The sequence below is a fragment of the Pipistrellus hanaki genome (genome assembly GCF_964339955.1).
Source record: "Pipistrellus hanaki genome assembly, chromosome: X".
In the NCBI taxonomy this organism is placed as follows: Eukaryota; Metazoa; Chordata; class Mammalia; order Chiroptera; family Vespertilionidae; genus Pipistrellus; species Pipistrellus hanaki.
In genome coordinates, this window is record NC_140524.1 from 59774043 (window position 1) to 59797305 (window position 23263).

At 36.4% G+C, this 23263-nt stretch overlaps 1 protein-coding gene across 7 annotated transcripts in view; it reads left to right on the top strand.

The window, feature by feature from the left end:
- DIAPH2 (diaphanous related formin 2) overlaps positions 1 to 23263 on the top strand; it is a 942260-nt gene that overhangs the window by 592763 nt on the left and 326234 nt on the right. For all 7 annotated transcript variants that reach the window (XM_084870674.1, XM_084870677.1, XM_084870675.1 and 4 more), the window contains one exon: positions 19357 to 19481. In XM_084870674.1, the coding sequence (XP_084726800.1) occupies positions 19357 to 19481 (125 nt within the window). The remainder of the gene's footprint in view (positions 1 to 19356; positions 19482 to 23263) is intronic.

The window sequence follows — 23263 nt, forward strand, 5'->3', positions numbered from 1 at the left end:
ATTTGGCCATTAAGATTGAATTTCCTATTGATTTTATATTGGCTGATATTTGTATCTTATACTGACTAGCTTATAGCACCTGACTTTAAGTTTCTGCATATATCTTTTGCTTTTATATTTTTACTTAATTTGAACTTTATTTTAAAAAATTGCCAGGGTGCCTGATCCTAACTGTGGTATTGTGCTAACTCTATCAAAAATGCTTGTTTTAGTTCTGTTAAAAAATTATTCTATTGATCCCTTTGAAAGAATAAACTTGGAAAACTTTCTAAGGGAATCAACCAGTTTTTGTCCTTGTTTTTGACCAGTTTAATAAAGTTTTTTTAATGAAAAAATAAAAGAAAGAATAAACCTGTATAGTAAACTCACCATATGGAATTTACCATGTACATCTTACCCACAGAAGGGTAGAAATTGTAATTTCAAAGAAACCCAGTTGCATTGTGATTATAGGAACCAGAAACCAGAGACCTGATACATGGTCAATCAGTTTTGTTTTCTCTGGGTTCCCATAGCCTTACGAGAGATCTAAGGAAATTGCTAATGTCTCTCCCAAGAGAGTGTTTTTAATAATCTAAAAAAAGCAGTGGTTGTCAGAGGTGGGGGGGTAGGGAGTGGGTAAATGGAGTAAAGGCGGTCAAAAAGGTGCAAACTTCCAGCTGTAAGATAGGCAAGGCCTGGGGATGTGATGTACAGCATGGTGACTATGGTTTATAATAGTGCATTGTGTAGTTGAAAGTTGCTAAGAGAGTAGATTTAAAAGTTGTCATCACCCACAAGAAAAAAATGTAACTATGTGATATGTTGGATGTTAACTAAATGTATTGTGGTTAATAATTTTTGCAATATATACATACAGTTGACCCACGGACAACATAGGTTTGAACTGTGTAAGTCCACTTATAAGTAGATTTTTTTCAGTAAATATGTAAATGTGCTTTCTTTTCCTTGTGCTTTTCTTAATAACATTCTTCTTTCTTGTTTACTCTATTGTAAAATACTGTATAATACATATACAAAATTTATGTTAATCTGTTGTTTATGTTTTGGCTCAATGGTGGTATGCTATTAGTAAAGTTTTGGGGGAGTAAAAATTATAAATTTACTTTTTCTTATTTTCTTTATAAATTGATTTCTGACTGTGTCTAGGAATGGAAGAGTCAGTGTTCCTAACCCCTGTGTTGTTCAAGGGTCAACTGCATATCAAAGCATTGTGTTGTATACCTTGAATTAATACAGTGATGTAATATGTCAGTTACAGTTCAATAAAAAATATAGAAAACAGGTCAGCAAACTTTTTCCACAAAGAACCAGACATTAAATAGGGTCCCTGTCACAGGACTGAGCTCTGCCACTCTAGTGCAAAAGCAGCCATGGGCAATATGTCCATGATGGGGCCTGGCTGTGCTCCAATAAAATTTGACTTATGGACACTGAAATTTGAATTTCATGCAATTTTTGTGTGTCACAAAGTATTATTCTTTCAACCCCCCCCCCCACACACACACACTTATAAATATAAAACACATTCTTAACTTGTACAGAAACAGGCCATGAGTCAGATCTGGCCTGTGTGCAGTAGTTGGCCAACCCCTGATCTAGAATAGCCAGACATATACTTACTTAGCCAAATGTGTGTGTGTGTGTGTGTGTGTGTGTGTGTGTGTGTGTCTGAGAATATCTGGTATGCAATGTATTACCTCTTAGTATTGATATTTGTAACCATTTTTACTTTCCTTTCCCTTATTTCATAAATGATCACAAGGCATTGGTAAAGTTGGAGAACCTTTGACCAGATTGCGTGTGTATATGTGGTCATATATATTTTAGCCAGAATAGTTCAGAGTCTCTGGGCTTTTTATCCATCTTTACTTTGTTTCATGCTTTCTAACCATGTGTAGATTAATGAAACTTTTCACCAGCTTTATTTTGAATGACTTGGGAGACTATTTGCTATTTAAATGACACAAAAGTGTCCCTATCCCATTCTTGTGTGTTTGATGAGTTCCTTTTCGCCAAGGTGGAGGGCGGAACATATTTGAATAGATTGAGAATTTGAATAACACAAGTCAGATATTTATTTGGGTCTCATGGAAGAAGACAGATTTACAACAACATGTGTGCCTCTTGGGTAGTTTATTTATTCAGAACTCTGAGCACATCCAGTGATTTGTGTGCCCGTGTGTGCGTGGGGGGGGGTGGGATGGGAGGTGCTGCTATATATATAACAAGGAAGGTTCATTTCCTTCTTTGTTAGCTATCAGTTCCCCATAAGTCCCAGCAATTATTCTCTATGAAATGCATAATGAACATGTGAGTGATAATTCAGAGGTAAGGAGGTTTTTTTTTTTTCATTTAGAAAGAGGTTAGTAAAACAAAAGATATTACACAGTCAAGATAAAATTATATATGAACTTTCATGTGATGATTTTTCACTTAACATGAAAGAACTCAAGTATGTTTTCTGTTATTAAAAAGTTGTCATGAATTTCACATTTGTGCTTATGTAATTATCATGCACATAGTTGCACTAAAGTTTTGAATCATCCCCTTTTCTCTGGTCATCCAAGGCTATGTTCATCTTTTTGCCACTTTATATAAGACTTGATGATTCTCTTTGCCCTCCCCCAAACCTTTTTCTTTCAGGCTTTCTCTTAAAGATGGTATACAACAACTAGCATTACTACATCAAAGGTTATGAATATTTGTAAGTCTCTTTCTAATTCTTTTCTAGAATAGTTGTGATTACCCCCCCATTAACATTATTATGAGAGTTCCTGTAACTGTATTCTCAGTGGTACTAGGTAGTCTACACTTTAAAAAACATGCTTGCTAATTGGATGAGAGTAATGGTGCTTCAGTTCAAACAAAATTTGTTAAGCACTAACTGTATAAGAGGTTAAAAGCTGAGAATAGGAAGATATTTTAAAGCCTCAGTCTGCTTTCAAGGAACTAAAATTCTCTTGAGAGAAGTAGCCATATAAACTATGAGAATGCAAGGAGAAAAATCCTTAAAAAATACTATGAGAGCATTGAGAATGGAGTTACTACATCTAGAGGTGTCATTAAAAGCTTCATGGAAGAGATGACCTCAAGAAGAATAGGAGTGCCAGGGAAATGGAGGAGGGCGTTGTTACCAGTGGGTAGGGGAGGAATGGAGGAAGGGGGTTGGTGAGGGGAGATTCAGATATGGGTCAAAGAATGCAAACTTCAAGTTCTAAGATCAAGAAGTTCTAGGGATCTCATGGTGACTATAGCTAAAATTATATTTGAAAGTTGCTGAGAAAGTAGATCTTAAATGTTTTCACCACAAAAATGAAATGGTTACTATGCAACAGGATGGAGGTGGTAGCTATTGCTAAGGTGATAATTATTTTGCAATTTAAATATGTATGAAATTAACATGTATATCTCAATAAAACGGGGGCATAGAAATCAAACTAAAATAAAACAAGAGCTAGTGACATTAGCATTTTTTTAAAATATGGAGGGTAAATATTTTTTGTTTTAATCAACTAAAGAAAGCAAGTATCTCTGGTGAGTGGGAAATAGTGATGGGAGTTAACAAGTGCTATTTTCCTAACCAGACTTATAGAATGCTTTGGTTCTTTAAACGATATAGTACATATATAACTTACATAAAAATAAAAACTATGTTTAAAATATCCACAAAGAAATGATTAAAAACTTGTTGTAATCTTTAAAAAGAAGGAAGAGAAGTAAAAACAAAAACAAAAACAAAACAAAACAAAACAAAAAAACCGCCAGGGTAGCAGAAAAAGACATTCCAGGCAGAGGAAATGTGAACCAATGCGGGAGTCATGAAAGAGCAGCTCAGCATGGTAATTCAGGAGCAGAGTATGGGAGAATGCCTTGCATGAGAACCAGACAGGTGCTGAAGGGCCTACTTGTATTGATCCTATGGGTGACAGGGGCACACAAATAACTAACAATTCCGATTTGAATGTGCTAGGATAGAGCTTTGTATACATTATTCGTGTCATCATCATGACAGCTTTCTGAAGTGAGAATTTGTTTCTCCATTTCACAGATCAGGAAAGTAAGATTCACAAATGTTAAGCAATTTGTCCAGAATCACACAATAAGTAGTGAAAAAAGAATGTGAAATAGGTATATCTGACTCTGAAGGCCATGTTTTTTTCTGCCGTAACATATTCAACCACAAGCTTACTGAGAGATTTTAATCCTGGTAGTGGCTAAATCAGGTTTTAGTTTTTAAAGGACAAGTCCACATAGTGTAGAATCAGCTTCAATGGTGCAATTATTGACTTATTCATCAGTGTGTTTGTAGGAGGACTATTTTGTAGGACATACTGTTCATTCGGATTCCAATTCTGGGTCAGCTGACATTTAGTTTGCACTTTCTATGTGCTGTTCACTCTGTTTTGTGTGTTTTACCACATTATCTAACTGAATGTTCATTGTGCTTATATACAGTTTTCTAAATATCAAAATATGTTTATCATGTTTGGCTAGTTTGAGCTAGTAGCAAAAATGTTTTGGAAGAACTTATGTGATGTTCAGTGCTATGTCTATTTTGTCAGAATTACCAGCATGACATTTGGCTGTGTGTCATGGATGGAATTATCTGTGATCACATCATTAAAAATGTAATTTTGCAACTTTAAAGCAGCCAACCATATTGAAACAGCATCAATTTGAATTTGGTGGGAAAGTGATGTGTCTACTTAATGTTAATTTCTAGTTGTCCTAGGTTAAGAGTAATGAGCATTTGAGTAGATTTCTAATTTTGAGTTTACTTATCTATTTCTGGCCCCATAGAAAACATACATATTCTTTATAAGTTGGCAAAATAATTTGGATAAAAAGGCCATAACTGTTAAATCTATATTTTAGAATACTAAAGGCTAGAGATTACAGTTGCAAATGTAATATGCTAATTAACTGGAAGGATGAAATTGATGAAAAGTTTGATTCATTAAAAAAATTGGGGATGGGGGGAGCTTCTATAGGGATTTCATCACATCTAGGGCAGAGCAGAATTACTGACTTGGGAACTAAAGCAGATGTATGCAGCTTCCCATCCTCTCAGTACACTCAGTAATGGTCATTATGTTGGTCCATTCTAATGAAAATATAGATAAACATTGCTGTTAGTCTTAAAAGAATAGCTCAGTGAAAAGAAAATCAGCAATTAATTACAATAATCATTAAAAAAAATTCAACAGTGAAAACTAGAAATGTATATTCCCTAAGAGAAGATTGTAGAGCTACAGTTAAGAAGAAGACTTGGTTTACTATGAATGTTTCAAGTGGAGCCAGTGGGAGAAAGGGACCGAAAAAGGATGAAACCAACATTGTCTTGTATTGGCTAAGCTACCCTAACTTCTTCCCCTCATGCCAATGTTAGCGCCAATGTTAACATGCCAATAATGTGCACTGTGAAGGAAAAACAATTGAGTGATATTTCTCCTTCTTTGGAGGAAATTCTGGCAGACAGTTTCTTGACTATGTGCTTTAAACGCCCGCAGCTTTTTGATTAGTTGTACTCCTCCCACCACCACCTTTAAATGCAATTAGCTGTGTGGTTGTTATTGGCAACATTTGTTTTAAGAGAAGTATAACAGTAAACTTGGGGGAAAAAAGTCTTAATAGGAATATCCATGTACCTGTGAATGTTTAGAGTAATTAACAGAAAATCAGAATAAAGAAAAAAAATAGGAATAAATTATAATCATAGCCCAGAGGAAAATGACCTTAAACAGCATCTAGAAATGCTTGTACTTGAAATGAGTCAGAGATGCAGGAATTATTACTTAGATTTATACAGATAGAAAACTACCTGTAGACAAAATTATGTTATAGCAATTTAATGAGACAATGTAATTATTCTGAAGAGGAATCTGTATGAAAATGCCTTCTTTTTTCATGTGTCCAGCTCAGACCTCTCTTGTGAGTCCCAGATCCATATTTCTTCCTATTTGCAGTTTCAACTTGGATTTTTATTGTAATTGAAACTTAGTAGGTCCAAAGTTAAGCCCTTGATCTTTCCTCACAAATCTCCCTTCTAAACATTTCCATTGTCATTTTTCATGCCTGAAATCCAGGAGTCATTCTTAACAATTGCCTCTTATATTTCGTCTACCCCAAGCCAAGTAACATACGGCAGCTATCTTTGGTTCCCCTAATCCAAGACACCTTTATCTCCCGGTCATAATAATTGTTTCCTAATTCTTCTCCCCTTTTCCATTCTTGACCCTTTCTTCCCAACATTTTCCATGGAGCTGCCAGAGTTATCTTTTTTAAAGTGTAAATTTCATCAATTTCTTCTTATAATCCCATCAGTCTTTTCCCACTATTCTTAGGATGAAACCTATTATAGAATCCTTATCTAAAAGGCATTGCCTATGAACCTTATCCCCTCTTTTAAGTCATTCTTTGGTTATTAGACAACAATACTTATAATACTTATAGTATAGTTGATTTATGAGATGTTAATGCCCAGAAAAGCCCTGCTTTTTTTTATGGATTGAATTCAGTAGTGAGGAATGTAGGTAATTATTGCAATTACATTCTCTAATTGCTTTAGTTTGCATTCCCAAATCTTTTATCTGTGGGTGTATAGTAATCCTGTTAGCATTTATAGTCAGTTAATAAATATGGAAAATGTAACCATCAGGTTCTACACCATTCCAAGCATTTTTTTTTTTATCTATCTGGCCTGTAACCCTTTTACCAAGCAGAGGAACTACTCATCCAGGAAGCAGGAATGTGGATAGGACTCTGATGACTCCAGCATTGTGACCTCAGTACTGACATGGATTCCATGACAACCAGCATTCCATTTGGGTGAAAGCTGATGGTTTTGTGTATGTATATATCTATGTGGACTTCACACATTAGACTTGTTCTGGGAAAACCTGGTTAAGTGCAGGAATAACTATGACCAATCATATAGTCAGTCCCATTAAGATTAGGAATATAATTCATAGAAAATTTGTCCACAATCATAAAAGTCTCACTCAAGGTTTAAGATTCCTTTAATATAACGTTATGACATACCTCCATGTATTTAATTATTGCTGGGTAGCATGTGAAAGAAAATACTCAAATTGTTTATCAAGTTTATAAGCTTTCCACACCTTGTTAAGGATGTAATATGCCAGGAGTAAAGGCTGTTAATAAGGTTGCCATTAAGTGATTGCTCAGATAAGTGAGTGCTTGCTCAAGAAGCAGGTCACTGTCTTGGTGTGAAATAAACTGTTAATTTCTCACACCTGGTTTTGAAGAACTTCAGCAATGTTGTGTTTTTTCTCTGTGACTTAAAAATTATTAATGACCATAGCTCTAAACTGAACATACATATAAACATATAATCAAAATTCCAAATTTTATAAATGTGTAATTTGAGAGTAAGATTAAATTAAGATTTGTTCAAGAAGTCTAAGTCAATAATTCTACCTTTTCCATAGCCCTTATATTTTTCATAATTGTACTAATTTGTTTTTAAGGCTTCCTATTATAATATTAACCAGCCTCCTTTCACAAGGTCCCTTTTTTACACTAGAGTTTTAATTATAAGTTGAAAGAAGAATGCATCACATAGATTTGACAAGTGAAGACATTCATATAGGATTGTTTGTCATAAAGAATGATTTAGTATTTGAAGGTTCGGGCATGCTTTTTTTTTTTTTTTTTTTTTTTTTTTTTTGAGGATAATACCTGCTCCAGCCATTTACATAATCTTCAGGGAGAACAATTTTGTAAAGTCCAACCTCAAGTCAATAAAATTTGACTTGACCCGGTTCAATGTGTGGCTGAGTGAGGCTTCTTTTATTGCAAGGAAAACAAATGAGCTTGAATAAAAGATTCTTCCGTGATGAGAATAAAGTACTGTAACAAGCCTACCCAGCATGGTTTTATAGGAGCTTCAGCTTGCTTATGTACTTCCCAATCCTGGCCTTGAGCTAGACTGTCAACAAAAGGAGGATATTTCAGTTTGTTTTTTAGCCTTTGATTTAAAAATTCACACATACTGTTTGCTGCAGGCAGAGTGCCATTTGCAGAAGAGACAGCAGGTGAAGGAACTGTGGTTGTTCCTGAGTGGCTTGGCTGGCTGCTGCTGGTAGTTCCCTTGTCAGGCCACAGACTTTTTTAGTGCAAATCCTTTTTCAGTGGATTTCAAACTTTGCCTTTCTCCTCTTTTACCCCAGCTATCTTTTGTGCCATATTCTCCATAGTTATTAGTAAGTGTTTTAAAAAGAAGGCTTAATTTCTTTATTTTTTTAAAAATGCTTTCAGAGTAAGGTTTTCAGACTGAACGTTGTGCAAATGTAAGCCCGGACATTGAAATATGCTTAGTGAAGCATTTATATCAGGGGTGGGGAATGTCAGGTCCATGGGTCACATCAGGCCCTTCAAATCATTTGGCCTCGCCGAAACCGGTTTGGCTCAGTGGATAGAAGGTAGGCCTGCAGACTGAAAGGTCCCAGGTTCAATTCTTGTTGGGGGCAAGTACCTTTGGTTGGGGGCACATCCCCAGTGGGGGGTGTGCAGGAGGCAGCTGATTAATGATTCTCTCTCATCGATGTTTCTAACTCTCTTCCTCTCTGTAAAACATCAATAAAATATATATATTTTTAAATCATTTGCCCTGGCCCTGCCAAGGCATTAGGGGTGAGTTAGTTTAAAGGTTCGACCAAATATAGCAGGCTAATTTTTAAGTTGATAATTTTGTATGACCTGCAAATGTTATTATAAATATCCAAGTGGACCTTGGCAGAAAAAAGGTTCCCCACACCTGATTTAGAGTTAAACATTTCTGTGGCTTATAAAGCACTTTTTGATGATTTCTAATGGAAATTCTTCTGTGCTCAGCATCAGTTCAAGCCATGTTATTAATCCAATCTGGAAATACTGTCCCTATCCCCAAGGGCACAAGTTGCAGGGGCAAGTGTTGGTGCTTGTGAACACATATTGCAGATGTACATTTTTAAATTTCATTTAATAACTCTTCTGCTTAAATTGTTTTCTTTTTAACAGGTTTTATTTTTTCTTCCAAGATGAGTCATTTCCTAACAGATTTTTCTTTTCAATATAGAAATTTCTTATTTGGGTACCATTTCCACTTATTTTTTCAAAGGCCTAAGAAGTCCACAGTGATGAGCTTTTGCTATTGTTGTTATATAAACACATTTGCTTCATTTACATGCTCAACATTCATATAAAATGAAACTATTAACTTATAAATGCACTTGAGGAAGAATACAACTGTGCCTGTTGTTCAGGCTGCTTGTAATGTCCTTGTCTTTTTATATATGCTTTCTGCATGAGTCCCTTTAATGCTCTGTGCCTCAGCTGATAGTAATTCTTCAACTAAATATATTCAGTTAAAGAAAATTACAGGGTACTTATAATCATGTTTGGACCTATTCACAAACAGACTTGCCAGAGTAGATTTCTACTTGGTCTTTCTTAGAGCAAAGATGTAGGAAGTTCTCAGTTACTTTGTCAATGGGTAAAATTAATAGAGATATTTAATTTAGAGAAAAAGAATCCTCAAGTTCCTGGAAAAGCTTTTATATTTACATAAAATTACCCACTCTGTACATGGTCTGGAAAATGTCATCAGAGTAGTTTTTTTTTTCCTCTTGAATGCATATCAGTTCTCTCATATACTGTGTAATTGAGGAATCTTTCCATTTTAAAATGTGTGTGTGTGTGTGTGTGTGTGTGTGTGTGTTTATTGCTTTTTAGAAAAAGAGGTAGGAAGAAAGAGAAAAAAAAATAAAAAACATCGATTTCTCATCTCCCACACACCTGAGCATGTCCCCTGAGCGGGAATCAAATTGACAACCTCTTTGTGTATGGGACTATGTTCAACCAACTGAGCCACACCAACCAGACTGAAATATTTTTTTTAATTCTTAAACGAGGGTATGTTTTTATTGATTTTTACAGAGAGAGGAAAGGAGAGTAAGGGAGGAGGGAGTGGAAGAAAGAGAGAAAAAGAATGTGAGAGAGAAACATGGATTGGTTGCCTCCTGTGTGTGCCAATGGGGATCAAACCCACAAGTGCATGGTACAGTGCTCCAAGCACCTGATCCACCCAGCAAGGGCATATCTTATACTTTAATTTCATTAAAATTATGAATTAAAGCAAGTCTGTCATTTAAAATCTTTTGGATAAGAGTGAGGCCACTGTCATATATTTGCTTGAAACCAGGAAAAATCTAGAGTCAAACATTGGTGTCATATGTCTTCCATCTGGAAAAATGTGGTTTTTGGCCAACTTGTCCATAGGGGGAGGGGTTCTGGACTGTTGAACAAAACTTTGATTCAGGACCTGACAACCCTTTCATGCTCATACCTGTATTATCAGTCACACGTCTGTAGGGTGGCAAACAAAGGGGAGAATGCTTGAGTATGAGTCAGTTTACTGCTAAACCTCTCCTTGTTAACATCTCAGGAAGTTGTGCTGTGAATATTTTCTTTTCTTTTTTCTCTTTTTTCTTTTGGGAGTCTGGAACAGATTCATTCAATTTAAATTATTTCTAATGGGGAAAAATGATTCAGTTTTCAAACAAATTGTGTGTTAGCCTCCCGGAACGAATTAAGTAAGAGAATGGAGGTATATGTATATTTTGTATATGTATTTTTTGCAATTGAAATAGGTGGATGAATAAAATTTGTAGGGAAAATTTTCCCTACATATAGCTCAAGAGTATACTGAACTTAAAAGGTTATTTATGAAGTACAAGGAAGAAAGCTATAATAAAGAACCTGATAGCTATAATTTAATTTTTAGTGTTATAATTTAGATTCAGTAATTCAGTAGCAGATGTAAAAAAATGAAATGAGAGAAAAAAATTAAAGTGCCACCAGAATGACTAATCAGTCATTGAAAATGCCTGTAGTGGGAATTTACTCAGATAGAAAATGTTTGCACTGTCATTAAATTCTCCCTAATTTATATTAGTGAACTAATAGAATGACAGGCACAGAAATATACAAATATACCCTGAGGCTGAGGCTATGCAGGATACAAGCATTTTTAACCCTTCTGATATTTAAATGTTCTAAGAACTCCATGTACCCTACACCAGTGTTTCCCAAACTTCTCTCATGATGAGAATCACCTGGTGGAGTTGTTAAAACACAGATTCCTGAATCCCAACTAAGAAGTGCTAAACTAGAATTTTTGGGAACATATAGGTAAAATTGTATACTTAACTAGTGCTCTAAGACAGATTTTATATACAGAGCACTAAGTTAGGTATGCAATTTTACCTATATGTTCTCAAAAATTCTAGTTTAGCACTTCTTAGTTGGGATTCAGGAATCTGTGTTTTAACAACTCCACCAGGTGATTCTCATCATGAGAGAAGTTTGGGAAACACTGCCCTACACAACTCCTCCTCATAAATCTCTCTCTCTCTCTCTCTCTCTCTCTCTCTCTCTCTCTCTCTCTCTCTCTCTCTCTCTCTCTCTCTCTTACATACACACACAAACACACACACAATCAAGAAATATTAGAGGTAATGTAGGTCAGGTCAGGACCTAATTAAATAGTTAACTAATCAACATCAACTCCCCACTCATAAGATTGAACCAAATATATTCAAGGTAAATATTCAGGCATGTTTAATTCTTTTGTAAACCTTAAACAAATCTGCTATCTGCTATCTTTTAGACAAGTCTAGAAAGCCAAGTAACTGACTTTTAAATGTCTCTATAGAAATACAGACTACAGTTTTTAACTTCTGGAAATATTCTTTAAATGTGGAACTTGCTAGTACCTCTAATGAATTGGCTGTTCATTAGTATAATTGTCACTGGTTCACAGACCTAGAATTCCATGTACCCTATGAAACCTACAATCTAAGCTTAGTTCTCTTCATTAGAAAGAAGCCTAATATTAAATTAAATCAGGCCATAGAGGGTAGCAAGTAGGGAATGATTCTCTTTTGTCATTCAGGGGCATCTACAGCGTTATTTAATTTTTGGTGGCACATGGGTAGTAAGGGTTTGTCTATTGTAAAGTAAGATATGAGGGAATTATTGTGAAATATGAAATGAATATTTATCTACTATCTATTATATACCAGGTATAACAATAGAAACTTTGTTCATCAAATCATATAATTAGAATGACTGCCTTTTAAGGAAGGTATTATTCTTTTCATTTTTCCAACCAGGAAATAACAACCCAGATAGGCTAAATGTTTGACTGAAGGAAACCCAGCTAGTAGATGGTATGGCAGAAATTAGAATCTGTGGGGAAGCATGAGACTTGATTGGAAAGTTTGTAAGGGAATATCCTCCTTACAAACTTTTCAACCAAGCCTCATGCTTTCCCACAAGAATCAAGGTCGATATGGCTGCTAAGACCATGACTACTTCCCAATATAAGTAATATGCTTTTGTGCCAATTGGGTACAGATTTTATTTTAACTGCCTAGCCTTCCAGGTATAATAGATACTATCTTATATTTGAAATTTCCTGAGAAGACATCATGTGGCTCATATGGCATCCTTGCCTTAGAATAGTACATACCTCATAGAGTTTCTGAGAGAATTAAATGAATTAACATATAAAACTATTAGCCCAGACAATGTGGTTCAGTGGTTGAGCATTGACCCATGAACGAGGAAGTCACGGTTCAATTCCCGGTCAGGACACATGCCTGGGTTATGGGCTCAATGGATCCCCAGTAGAGGATAAGAAAAATTCAATAAGGTGATATTGATTATAAGTGAACATTTTCCTTTTAGTTATTTCAACTGTCAATATTTTCATTATATAACTTTAGGATAGAGGGAATCCCCTATTGATCTTGTTTCTGCACCACCTTAGGTCCACTGGGCACGCCTTCTGTGCCATTTCACCTCTAAGCCTGGGCCACTTTTCTTACTCCCGAGCCAGAGCCAGAAGTTAACACCCCTTGAGAGAGACTTTCACCAATGAGAGAATAGGAAATGGGGAGAAGCCAGCAGGTGCATGTCTCACCCCCTTTAACCAGCTCTTTCAAGTTGTAGTTGTTTCACTTTTCTTCTTTGGAGACCAGAACTGACTGCATGGTTATTTTGACCCAATGAAAAATGAAAATGAATGCAGGAATATATTATTGAGAATTTCAAAATGGTAACAAAAAAGTATTAAACAAACTACAGAACCCTTGTAAGGATGAGGGCGGGGGCTATGCCACTGCACAGGTCACATGCCCATTAGTTTGGCCTTGAGGTAGACAACCTGGAATACTAAACAACCAGCTCTGTTTTTCTATAAAGATGTGGTCAGTCCATTAAATTGCCTCTGCCAGATGTTGGGCGTCTTTAACATCAGTGGCCTTGATCTGGCATCTAGAAGGGTTCAGGAATCTGGAGACAGCCATGTGCAGATTAAATAAGAGTCCAGGGAGGAAAGACAATTTTGAAAGGCACTGGGGGTCAGAGGAGCCTGGCTAAAGAAACAAAGGTCTCCTTCTCTCAGAACCTCTTGCTTTTTATTAACACAAATTGTCCTAAGGCAAGGTGGAGATATACACTACAAAGGGTAGGGTTTCATACAGAATCCATTGTCAGATTGGAAGAATTAGTCTATGCCTGTTCAAGTGTTTGGCCAGTAGGAGGCAATTACATGTAGATTAAGATGCCCTCATCTGTCTGGAAGTAAACAATAAATTTATGCATCCTTTTCAGGTTTGGGAAACTGCTGTTAGTCATTCCCAGCAGGTGATGACATATGTAACTCAGCCCTCCTTGAGTCCCCAAGTTCCATCAACCTTTCGATGAAACTCTTGCAATTATGACATGTTGGAATTGGCTTCTGGCACCCACTTGTTTTCTTCCCTTTGCCCACATGGATGTTTCCCTGAGATTGCAACCCACTCTCACCAATAGGTCTTAATGTTATCAGAGAAATGCATGGATTGTCTTTCTCCATTGCAAGTGGGAATGGGGTTCACGGGAGAATGAAATGTGGTGGAAAGATTTGTTTTCATGGAATTACATCTCTCGGTTTCTAAAGCCCCCTTTCCCTTAATCCAGTCCCGGAAGATGTACAGCTGGGGATTCAACAGAGCTAGAAAGCAGAGCCAGGGTCCAAAGTTTCTGTTGCATGATGGAGCTGGGTCCAGTACAGCATTAGGCTAATTGCAGTCCATAAGCCCATTGTGTGGGACCTACATGGCTGTGGGCCATGTGGGCAAATGTCAGGAGCATGCAAGCCCAGTAAGCCATGAGTCAAGTGTGAGCAAGAGGCAAGAAAACAAACTCCTTTGTTTAGGAGCTTAAGTACCTCAAATCTTCCAGTATTTGCAGTGGCCACACCTACTCTGGCCAATGTCCTGTTCCTATCTGTGACTGACAGACAAGTACCTTCCCTATGTCACCCAGAATTTACAGGGTCTGTATCTATTCTCCTCTGTCCAGTCCCTTCCCCCAGGATCTGCAGGGAATGGGCCTGGGGAATGTTAAGCTGCAGCTTCCTGACAAACCTGCACAAGTGGCATACCTATACTATTTGGCCTTCCCTTTGCACCTTTCCAGATAATTAATAACTAGGTTAGTTACAAAAGGTATCATTAACATGCAAGCTGTGTCTTGGACTCTGTTTTTTAGGAGCTTGGTTTGCAGACTAAAACAAATTAATACTTTTTATCCAACCTTCTAAATTATTCTGGCTAGGCTAATAATCAAATTAACAGAGACAAATTAACAGGTGAAAATCAAACATTTAAGACATGAGCATGGGTAATTTACAGAGGAATGGAAATTCCAAAGACAGGCAACATTGGCTATATACTGAGTGGCCAGTATTTGGCCAGTATTATTATGATCTCTGAACGCATAAAAATCTGGCCACTCAGTGTATGTATGTGTGTGTATGTATATATATATTAGAGGCCCAGTGCATGAATTCGTGCATGGGTGGGGTCCGGCCAGCCTGGCCAGTGGGAGGGGATAAGGGTGGTTGGCAGGCCTGCCTGCTGTTGGAACTCCTGGTCAAGGGGACAATTAGCATATTAACCTTTTATTATATAGGATATACACTGAGTGGTCAGATTATTATGCATTCAGAGATCATAATAATCTGGCCACTCACTGTATAAGGAATTTTGTATAAAGGAGGAAAGGAGAGGGGCTGGGGGCCTTAGATTTCAGAAGTGAGAATGGGAGATTTACAGGTAGTTGAAGATGAGCAGAACATACATGACAGGAAAATACTTTCAAGGCAACCCAGAAGCAGTGAGATACAGGGCTACCTAGTTAACAGGTACCTGTATGAAGTCCTCTTGTTTTTATTTTTTTATGTTTTAGAGAGAATAAGGGAGGGGGAGAGAAAGAGAGAGAGAAACATCCATGTGAGAGAGAAACATTAATCTGTTGTCTCTCCTATGCACCCTGACCAACAAGGGATGGAACCTGCAACCTGGTATGTGCCCTGACCAGGAATCAACCCTTTGGTGTATAGGATGACGCTCAACCAACTGAGCCATACTGGCCAGAGCTGAAGCCTTCTTGTGTACAGTACTTAATTCAAATTGGGTTAAAGCAACAACCTAAAGCAGATTTAACTGTCTGAATCTCTTGGGCACAAAAAGGGGGAGAGTCAAAGGTTATTTCTAAGTGTTGTTTTTTTTAATAAACAGTTTAAAATTGGTGTCCCAAAAAGGTAGCTTATGGGTGGTAAAACTGGTTCCCTTCAGTAGACTATGTCAACATGTAACCTGAGTTTTTTGAAAACTAGAGAGGTTGGTCCAAATGCCATTTAATGCCATTTCTACCTCTAAGCTACTATAATTCCACCTATTTAAGGGAATACATTTTCTATAATGGTATTGCTGGCTTAATGCAGCCACAAATATGCATGTGGGCTGAAATCCTTACATTATTACAGCACCAGTATTTTATTCTTGTTTTCAACATAATATTAATAATTCATTAGAGGGGAAATTAGAGGGGAAGAATAAAGCAGCCTAATAAAGAAAATTATTTCTTATTTCTCTTTCTTATATCAGCTCCTCACTTTCATTTGTCTAAGCATCTCCTGCAACCCTGCCTCATCTACATAGCATTAGATAGATGTCAACTATCCATACTCACATCATAGTTGGTAGGGTAACTTTTAGTCATTGTGACTATATCTAATCTCTGTGTGCATATTGAGTTGCAGAAATGGGCATAAATTTAAATCTGAACCAAAATTTGTTGAAATATACATATTCATTCAATAAACATTTGTGGAGGATCATGTATTAAGTACTGAGGCAAAAGCAAAGAATTAGACATGGATCTTATCATTAAACTAGAGGCCCGGTGCTCAGTGGAGGTGGGGAATATCCCTCAGCCCACACCCTCTCCAATCTGGGACCCCTCGGACAGTCCTCTCACAATCCAGAACTGCTGGCTCCCAACTGCTCACCTGCCTGCCTTCTTGATTACCCCTAACTGCTTCTGCCTGTCAGCCTGTTTGCCCCTAACTGCCCTCCCCTGCCAGCCTGTTTGCCCCTAACTGCCCTCTTCTGCTGCAGGCCTAGTCACCCCTAATTGCCCTGTTCTGCAGGCCTGGTCCCCCCAACATCTCTCCCCTGCAGGCCTTGATCCCCCACAACTGTCCTACCCTGCAGGACTGGTCGCCCACAACTTCCCTCCTCTGCCAGCCTAGTCACCCTTAGCTGCCCTCCCCTGCAGGTTTGGTCACCCCCAACTGCTCTCCCTTGCAGGCCTGGTCCCTCCCAACTGTCTTCCCCTGATGGCCTTCTTGTGGTGACCATCTTGTGTTCACATGGGGGCAGGATCTTTGACCACAAGGGGGCAGCCATTTTGTGTGTTTGAATGATGGTCAATTTGCATAATACTCTTTTATTAGATAGGATAGCTTCAGGTATTATAGCAGAGACTGTGTTTATGTACATAAAGCAATAATTCCCATTCAAAATAGAAGGGAACGTGTGGAAGATCACTCTAACAAACAAAAATGCCTATAAATGCTGGAGTATTTGGATGAGAACTCTGGGGGGATTTATAGAGGACTAAGGATTTGACATATGAAATTAAGAAAGACAGGTGTCTGGAAAGTAGTGTTTTATTCTGAATTTAACTTTAGGGTGAAAAGTAATTTCTCTGGATTAAAAATATCGTCTTGTTATTTGGGATATCTAGACTTTTTATGTATAGCAATGTGCTCAGACTGTTTCTGTATGGAACAATCAAAAGATGCATCCTCTTCCTCCTCCCCGTTTTGCTGCTAAAGTTACTATTGCCTTTAGTAGGAGGATTGCTGTTGTGACCTCAGCCTGGCCTTTGGGCACATTTTGCTTATTGCAGAAAGTTATCATGAGTTTATTTCATCCATGCAATGTAAACTGCAAACAACTTGTCAATTTTATATCTTCAGTTTTTCAATCAAGCAAATGGGTTAGGACAATGGTCGGCAAACTCATTAGTCAACAGAACCAAATATCAAGATTGAAATTTCTTTTGAGAGCCAAATTTTTTAAACTTAAACTTATTCTAATGTCACTTCTTCAAAATAGACTCATCCAGGCTGTGGTATTTAGTGGAAGAGATATATTCAAGTGGCCAAAGAGCCGCATGTGGCTCGGGAGCTACAGTTTGCCAACCACAGGGTTAGGAGAAACCTTTTGTGTGATAAGCAAGAATTAAGCAACAATTTTAAAGAAGTAAAGAAAAAAGAATTCCATTTTTTAAGTAAATTTTTATTGATTTCAGAGAGGAAGAGAGAGGGAGGGAGAGAGATAGAAACACCAATGATGAGAGAGAATCATTGATTGGCTGCCTCCTGCATGCCTTCTACTGGGATCGAGCCAGGGGCATGTGCCCTTGACCTGAATCTGACCTGGGACCCTTCAGTCCTTAGGCCAATGCTCTATCCACTGAGCCAAACCAGGTAGGGCAAAATAATTCACTTTTAAAGTCAGATAGAATGATTTCTTCCACAGCATACTCATCATTTAAATACAGCAAGCAATGATGGCTAAGCCATTAGCAAATTTTTGGCAAGACAAAACTATTTTAGACTTCTTCAATAAAGAATAGTTTCCAAGCTTTTCAGATCTAAACAAATGGAAATAAATTGGACAGAACTATTTGAACTGACAGATTAATAAGAAAAAATGTCTTTAGTATTGGTGTTTGATTTTTCAGTCTCTTGAACTTCCCTGTAAATAAAAAAAATAATTTCTTCTAATTGATTTATAAAGGTATACAGTCAGTGTGAGGGTTTTGTATCAGGAGAGTTTGGCCAAAATTTGCTAGGGGATTGATTCTTGTTGGTATCATTGAATTTTTCATTCTTATTTCAATACACTTCAGAGTGAGCTGAAATTTACTTAGAAAAGGAATTGCAATATTATTCTATTTCTCTTTCATAATTCTTTAATGAAAAAGAACAATGTTTCAGAGGTCTGAGTTTAAAAATCATTTTCACAGGCTACCTATCAAATTCTTATACCCACTTTGTCTTTTCTATTAGAACCTTGCAAGATGCCATTGATATTGATAGAAATGTCTTTGTATATAATTAATCATCATGCAATAATAGATTATCTATAAAATAACAGGGTTTTTTGTTTTTTTTAAAAAAGTCCCTCTGTGAAAAGAAGGCATCATGAGATATTTGGAAAGTGTATTTAGGAACAGTTTGAATACAATACTTAAAATTATTGGTTGTCAAGGAGGAGAGAAAAAAAGTGCGAAGAATGTTAGGGGTAATTAACACAATTGATGATAGAGTTTGAAGGCTTGCTGAAGATTTGTGGGTATGTATGCACATATGTGGTTGCTGGGTTTTGCTCTAAATTCTCCTTATGTATTAACAGTTATTTTTCACATCTCAGTGTGTATGAAAAAAAGAATTTTTCACATTCTCTATGAGAATGAAACTTTTACCAAAGATGTTGGTTTGTAAAAACTAGACTATTCCAACCAAAGAAAAATATTTTATCCTTTTGTATAATGTAACCTTAAATCATTTATATAGCCAAGACGCATTAATAAAATAAGATCTCTTTGAACCTTAGTTTCTCTTTAGTCTACAAATTAGATTTTAAAGAATGAAATATTAGGAATTCCACCAATAAATTTAAATAGAAATAGATTCATTTGAACTAATGACTGAATAAAATGGTGACATTCTCATATTAAACCTGATGATTTGGTATATTATATTACACATTTTCTTTTATTTCATGGAAAATGGAATTTTTATGAGCAGCATTTCAGAAAAATGTGAGTTGACTTCATGAAACTCTTTTCCATATTAAGAAAAATAACTAATACTGTTTTCTTTTCATCTTTTTCTGGAATACCTGTCCAAATATTCTAAAGGCTTTGCATTTTGTTCTTTAGTTTCAGCTCAAATTCTCAAGAGCAACCTTGCAGCAATGGAACAACAGATTGTTAATCTGGAACGTGACATCAAGAAATTCCCACAAACAGAAGATAAACATGATAAATTTGTGGAAAAGATGGCTATATCCTTTATTTAAGTATTGTGTGTGTGTGTGTGTGTGTGTGTGTGTGTGTGTGTGTGTGTGTGTGTCAGTGTCTGTCTGTCTGTCTGTATATTTACTACTTGGTTCATTCTAAATTTAGTCTTATTCACACTGCCTGGATGAATCTGTGTATAGGCTGTTTTTATAATAGCAGCATAAATTTTAGTTCAGGATGTTTTGAGCCAGGTAGAGTAGCCAAGGGAACAATTATATAAGAAAATACTGCCATTTTTCAAAGAAGAATTTCATTTGAAGGCTCACCAGATATGCAAGGTAAGTCTTATGAGGCTTGATTAGACCTAAAACAAAACAAAGAATCTCCTTATGTAACCATTTGCTTAAAGGAAACAATCAATGGGAGAAAATTTGTTTGGTCAGAACTTTTTATGTTTCTTTGTTATGTGTGCAGAAGTTTTCAAGGGCAATCAGAGGATGATTAATATTAGTAGACTAAAAGGATTGTGAAGGATCAAATGGATGCATGGATGGATGAATAGATGAATTGTTCAGTAGATTATATATTTAAATAAATAGTAGCCGCTATCTGTGTAATTTTAAGCTTTCCTGATAAGTAAGTGGTTTTCAACTTCCATTTTACATATGTTATACTCATAAATTACAGAAATATGTGAAAGGAGAACTTGAGAAATAGTATTTAGCTTGAATTGTTGAATGTTAAATCTGGTGTCTAAAGATAAACTACATTAGAGCAGTTTGTCTTCCTATTTTGATTTTCAAAAGTTAAAGCCATATCCTTCTCCTCCTCCTTTGGGTTTAAGTAAATATCTTGAACTGCAGATTGATTCATGATTTTATATCTCTAGAGGGAATAAATACTGTAAATTTTTTATCTGATAATAAGTAAATTCCTTCAACTATATGGCAGTCACCTTGTTTCAAGGTTAAATAAATCTCTTGCCTTTTCCTTCTCTGATAAGCATTCTTTCATGCCCAATATGTAAGTTACGGTATTGAACATGAATTACCTAAAAATGACCATCAGATTTACATGAAATTTTTTTTTTCATTATCAGTTTTTTGGTTCGTAGATTAATACCATGTTTTGTGTGGTCCTTCAGTAATGCTGAGTATGTTCATAAATAGGCATATTGTAAACATGTTTGTGAGTGACTGGAGGCAGGAAATTCTCAAAAATAACCTTGGATTGACTGCCCACATTGCAATACTGAATGTGAAGATTTAATTTTATTGCTGATTAGAGTATTCCTTCAGTATGTTATATTGTCCTGTGACTAAATACACCACCTACATTTTTCAACTTTTGAGTTTGGTTCTTGCATCATATATTTAAATTTAATTACTGATCCCCCTGTTTTCAACATTTTCTTCTACAGTTGGCTTATGGCCACATAACAGCTTGCACCATTGAGGAGTCTTTGTTGCTTGTTTAGAAAAAAAAAATAATTTCAAACCCTCATGAACTTGGCCTAGACTCTTTATTTTATTTCTCTCTTTATGCAGATAATTAAGCACTTTAAAATGAAAATCCAGAGCCTTCTGTATCTCTATGTTACAGATGAATAGTTATTCTTCATTTAGGGAGCACTAAAGTATGACTATTTGTCTACAAGGGTATTGAAAACTATATTAAAATGTATGGGGCTGTAACTTTGCATATCATATTAAAAAAACAAATAAAATATACAGCAATTTTTTATAGAGAAAAAGTTAGAATATTGAGTTGAGCTGGTTAAAAACTCCAAATTAATAAATTACAATGATAGAACTATTACTAAAATATATTGTTTTTCTTTTGGAATACTATGATCTACATTGAAATTTTGAACTTCTAGAAAATGACAAACTGCAAAATCATTTTATGTATATATGTTGTATAAATTCTGCTGCCTACTTAATATTTTTCTACTGTTCTGGCAGATTTAAAAGAGGATATCTTATGGTGGGATATTTGATTCTGTTTTAAAATTAGAACCATGATTCTATCTCAAGTACAGATTCTTTGTACTAGATGATATTTCCATTGTTTCTACCCACTGCCAATAAATTTTGTGGCTTCAGGTCACTGGCCCTTTAAATTGAAAAACTACAAGCACAAATATGGGAATAGCTTCCTTTGAAAGTAACTTTACCTACTTAAGCAGTAATCTACACTAATGAAAGAGCAACATGCTAATTGAACTGTACCATCATGACACCCACCAGCCAATTAGGAGTGAGTATGCAAATTAACCCAACAAAATGGCAGGTTAATTTGCATACACAGGTACCACCAAGAGGCCTGGGGTGGGGTGGGATGCTTGCGTCATCAACATGGTGATGATGCAGATTTTCTGCACCACCCTAGCCACTCCAGGCCTCTGGGCAGCATGGGAAGGCCAAAAGGTGGCTCCCGGTGGAACAAAAAGGCGGCTCCAGCCAGAGCTAAGGAGGTGCCTGCAGCCAGGGGAAGAAAGGTCCCATTCTTGTACAAATCTTCATGCATCATGCCTCTAGTCTCTTTATAAGCACTGTGAGTTCAAAAACTGCCATGCATGTGGGCTTTTAGAAAAGCTATAGTTAGCAGTAATGGCATGAGGGCCAGAGAACAAACAGATTGAATATACAAATTGAATCTTCACCAAATCTCCAGATTGGGCTAAGTCCCATAGCCTGCTATGTTCACCTTTACTCTTTCAATAATGTTGATTAAACACTTATAGTGTGCTAGGCATTGGTAAGCCATGAAAATACAACATTGCACATTATAGAAAACTTGACCTCTAGCTGTTGACAGTTTAGCCCAGTGGTCAGCAAACTCATTAGTCAAGAAAGCCAAATATCAGCAGTGCAATGAATGAAATTTCTTTTGAGAGCCAAAATTTTTAAACTTAAACTTCTTCTAACACCACTTATTCAAAATAGACTAGTCCAAGCTGTGGTATTTTGTGGAAGAGCCACACTCAAGGGGCTAGCATGTCCACACTTCTCTGTCTTGCTGTCCCCAGGGCTGTGATCATGTCTGGTGTGTTAATATCTGTTTTCCCCTCAACTGTGAAGCACCTAGCAATGTGTAGACATTAAGTAAGTATCTGTTGAATCACAGAGTAATATAGCTAGAGACAATGGAGATCAACTTGTCTAAGCTCTTTTACTTAGGATTTTAAAAGGATATTGTTAAATAAAAGTAGTTTGTGCTTATAGTTATACATTTTTTCTTCATATAAATCTTCTTAGGAATTTGAGTAACATTGAGTCACTTTTTCAGAGCATGCATGTAAATTGTAATCAGTTTTAGAAGGGATAATCTCACCTTTACAAAGTAAATGTCAAAAAATTGAACATCAATTACAAAAGAATGAAACTTCTCTGAGTGTAGCAACCCAGGCTAATCTCCTGCCTCCAGAAGAACAACCAGTGGCTTTAGAAGGAAGCTCATCAGCTCTGTCTCCCTTGCTCTACCCAAAGTTGGTTACTTGTTCTGAATGTGGGGGAAGAAGAAATTTTACTCTAGCCCTCTAGGTTCTCCCAGCTGGTCTAATAAATAAATTGGCATGAGATAGACTAACAAGAGAAAAATAACCAAATTTAATTTCATATGTATATATGGGAACCCTATGTATGTGAGAGATTTAGAGACTGAAAGAGTAATGAAGTATATATATGGCATCTTGAGCTAAGAAATGAGGAACCTGCCTTCCCAGAGCTTCAGAGGGGAGGAATGCCATTCATAGAATGATAATAAGAACAGGTGTTTAGTAATTAGAAGTTTGCTGCCTGAATGGTGTGGCTCAGAGGTTGAG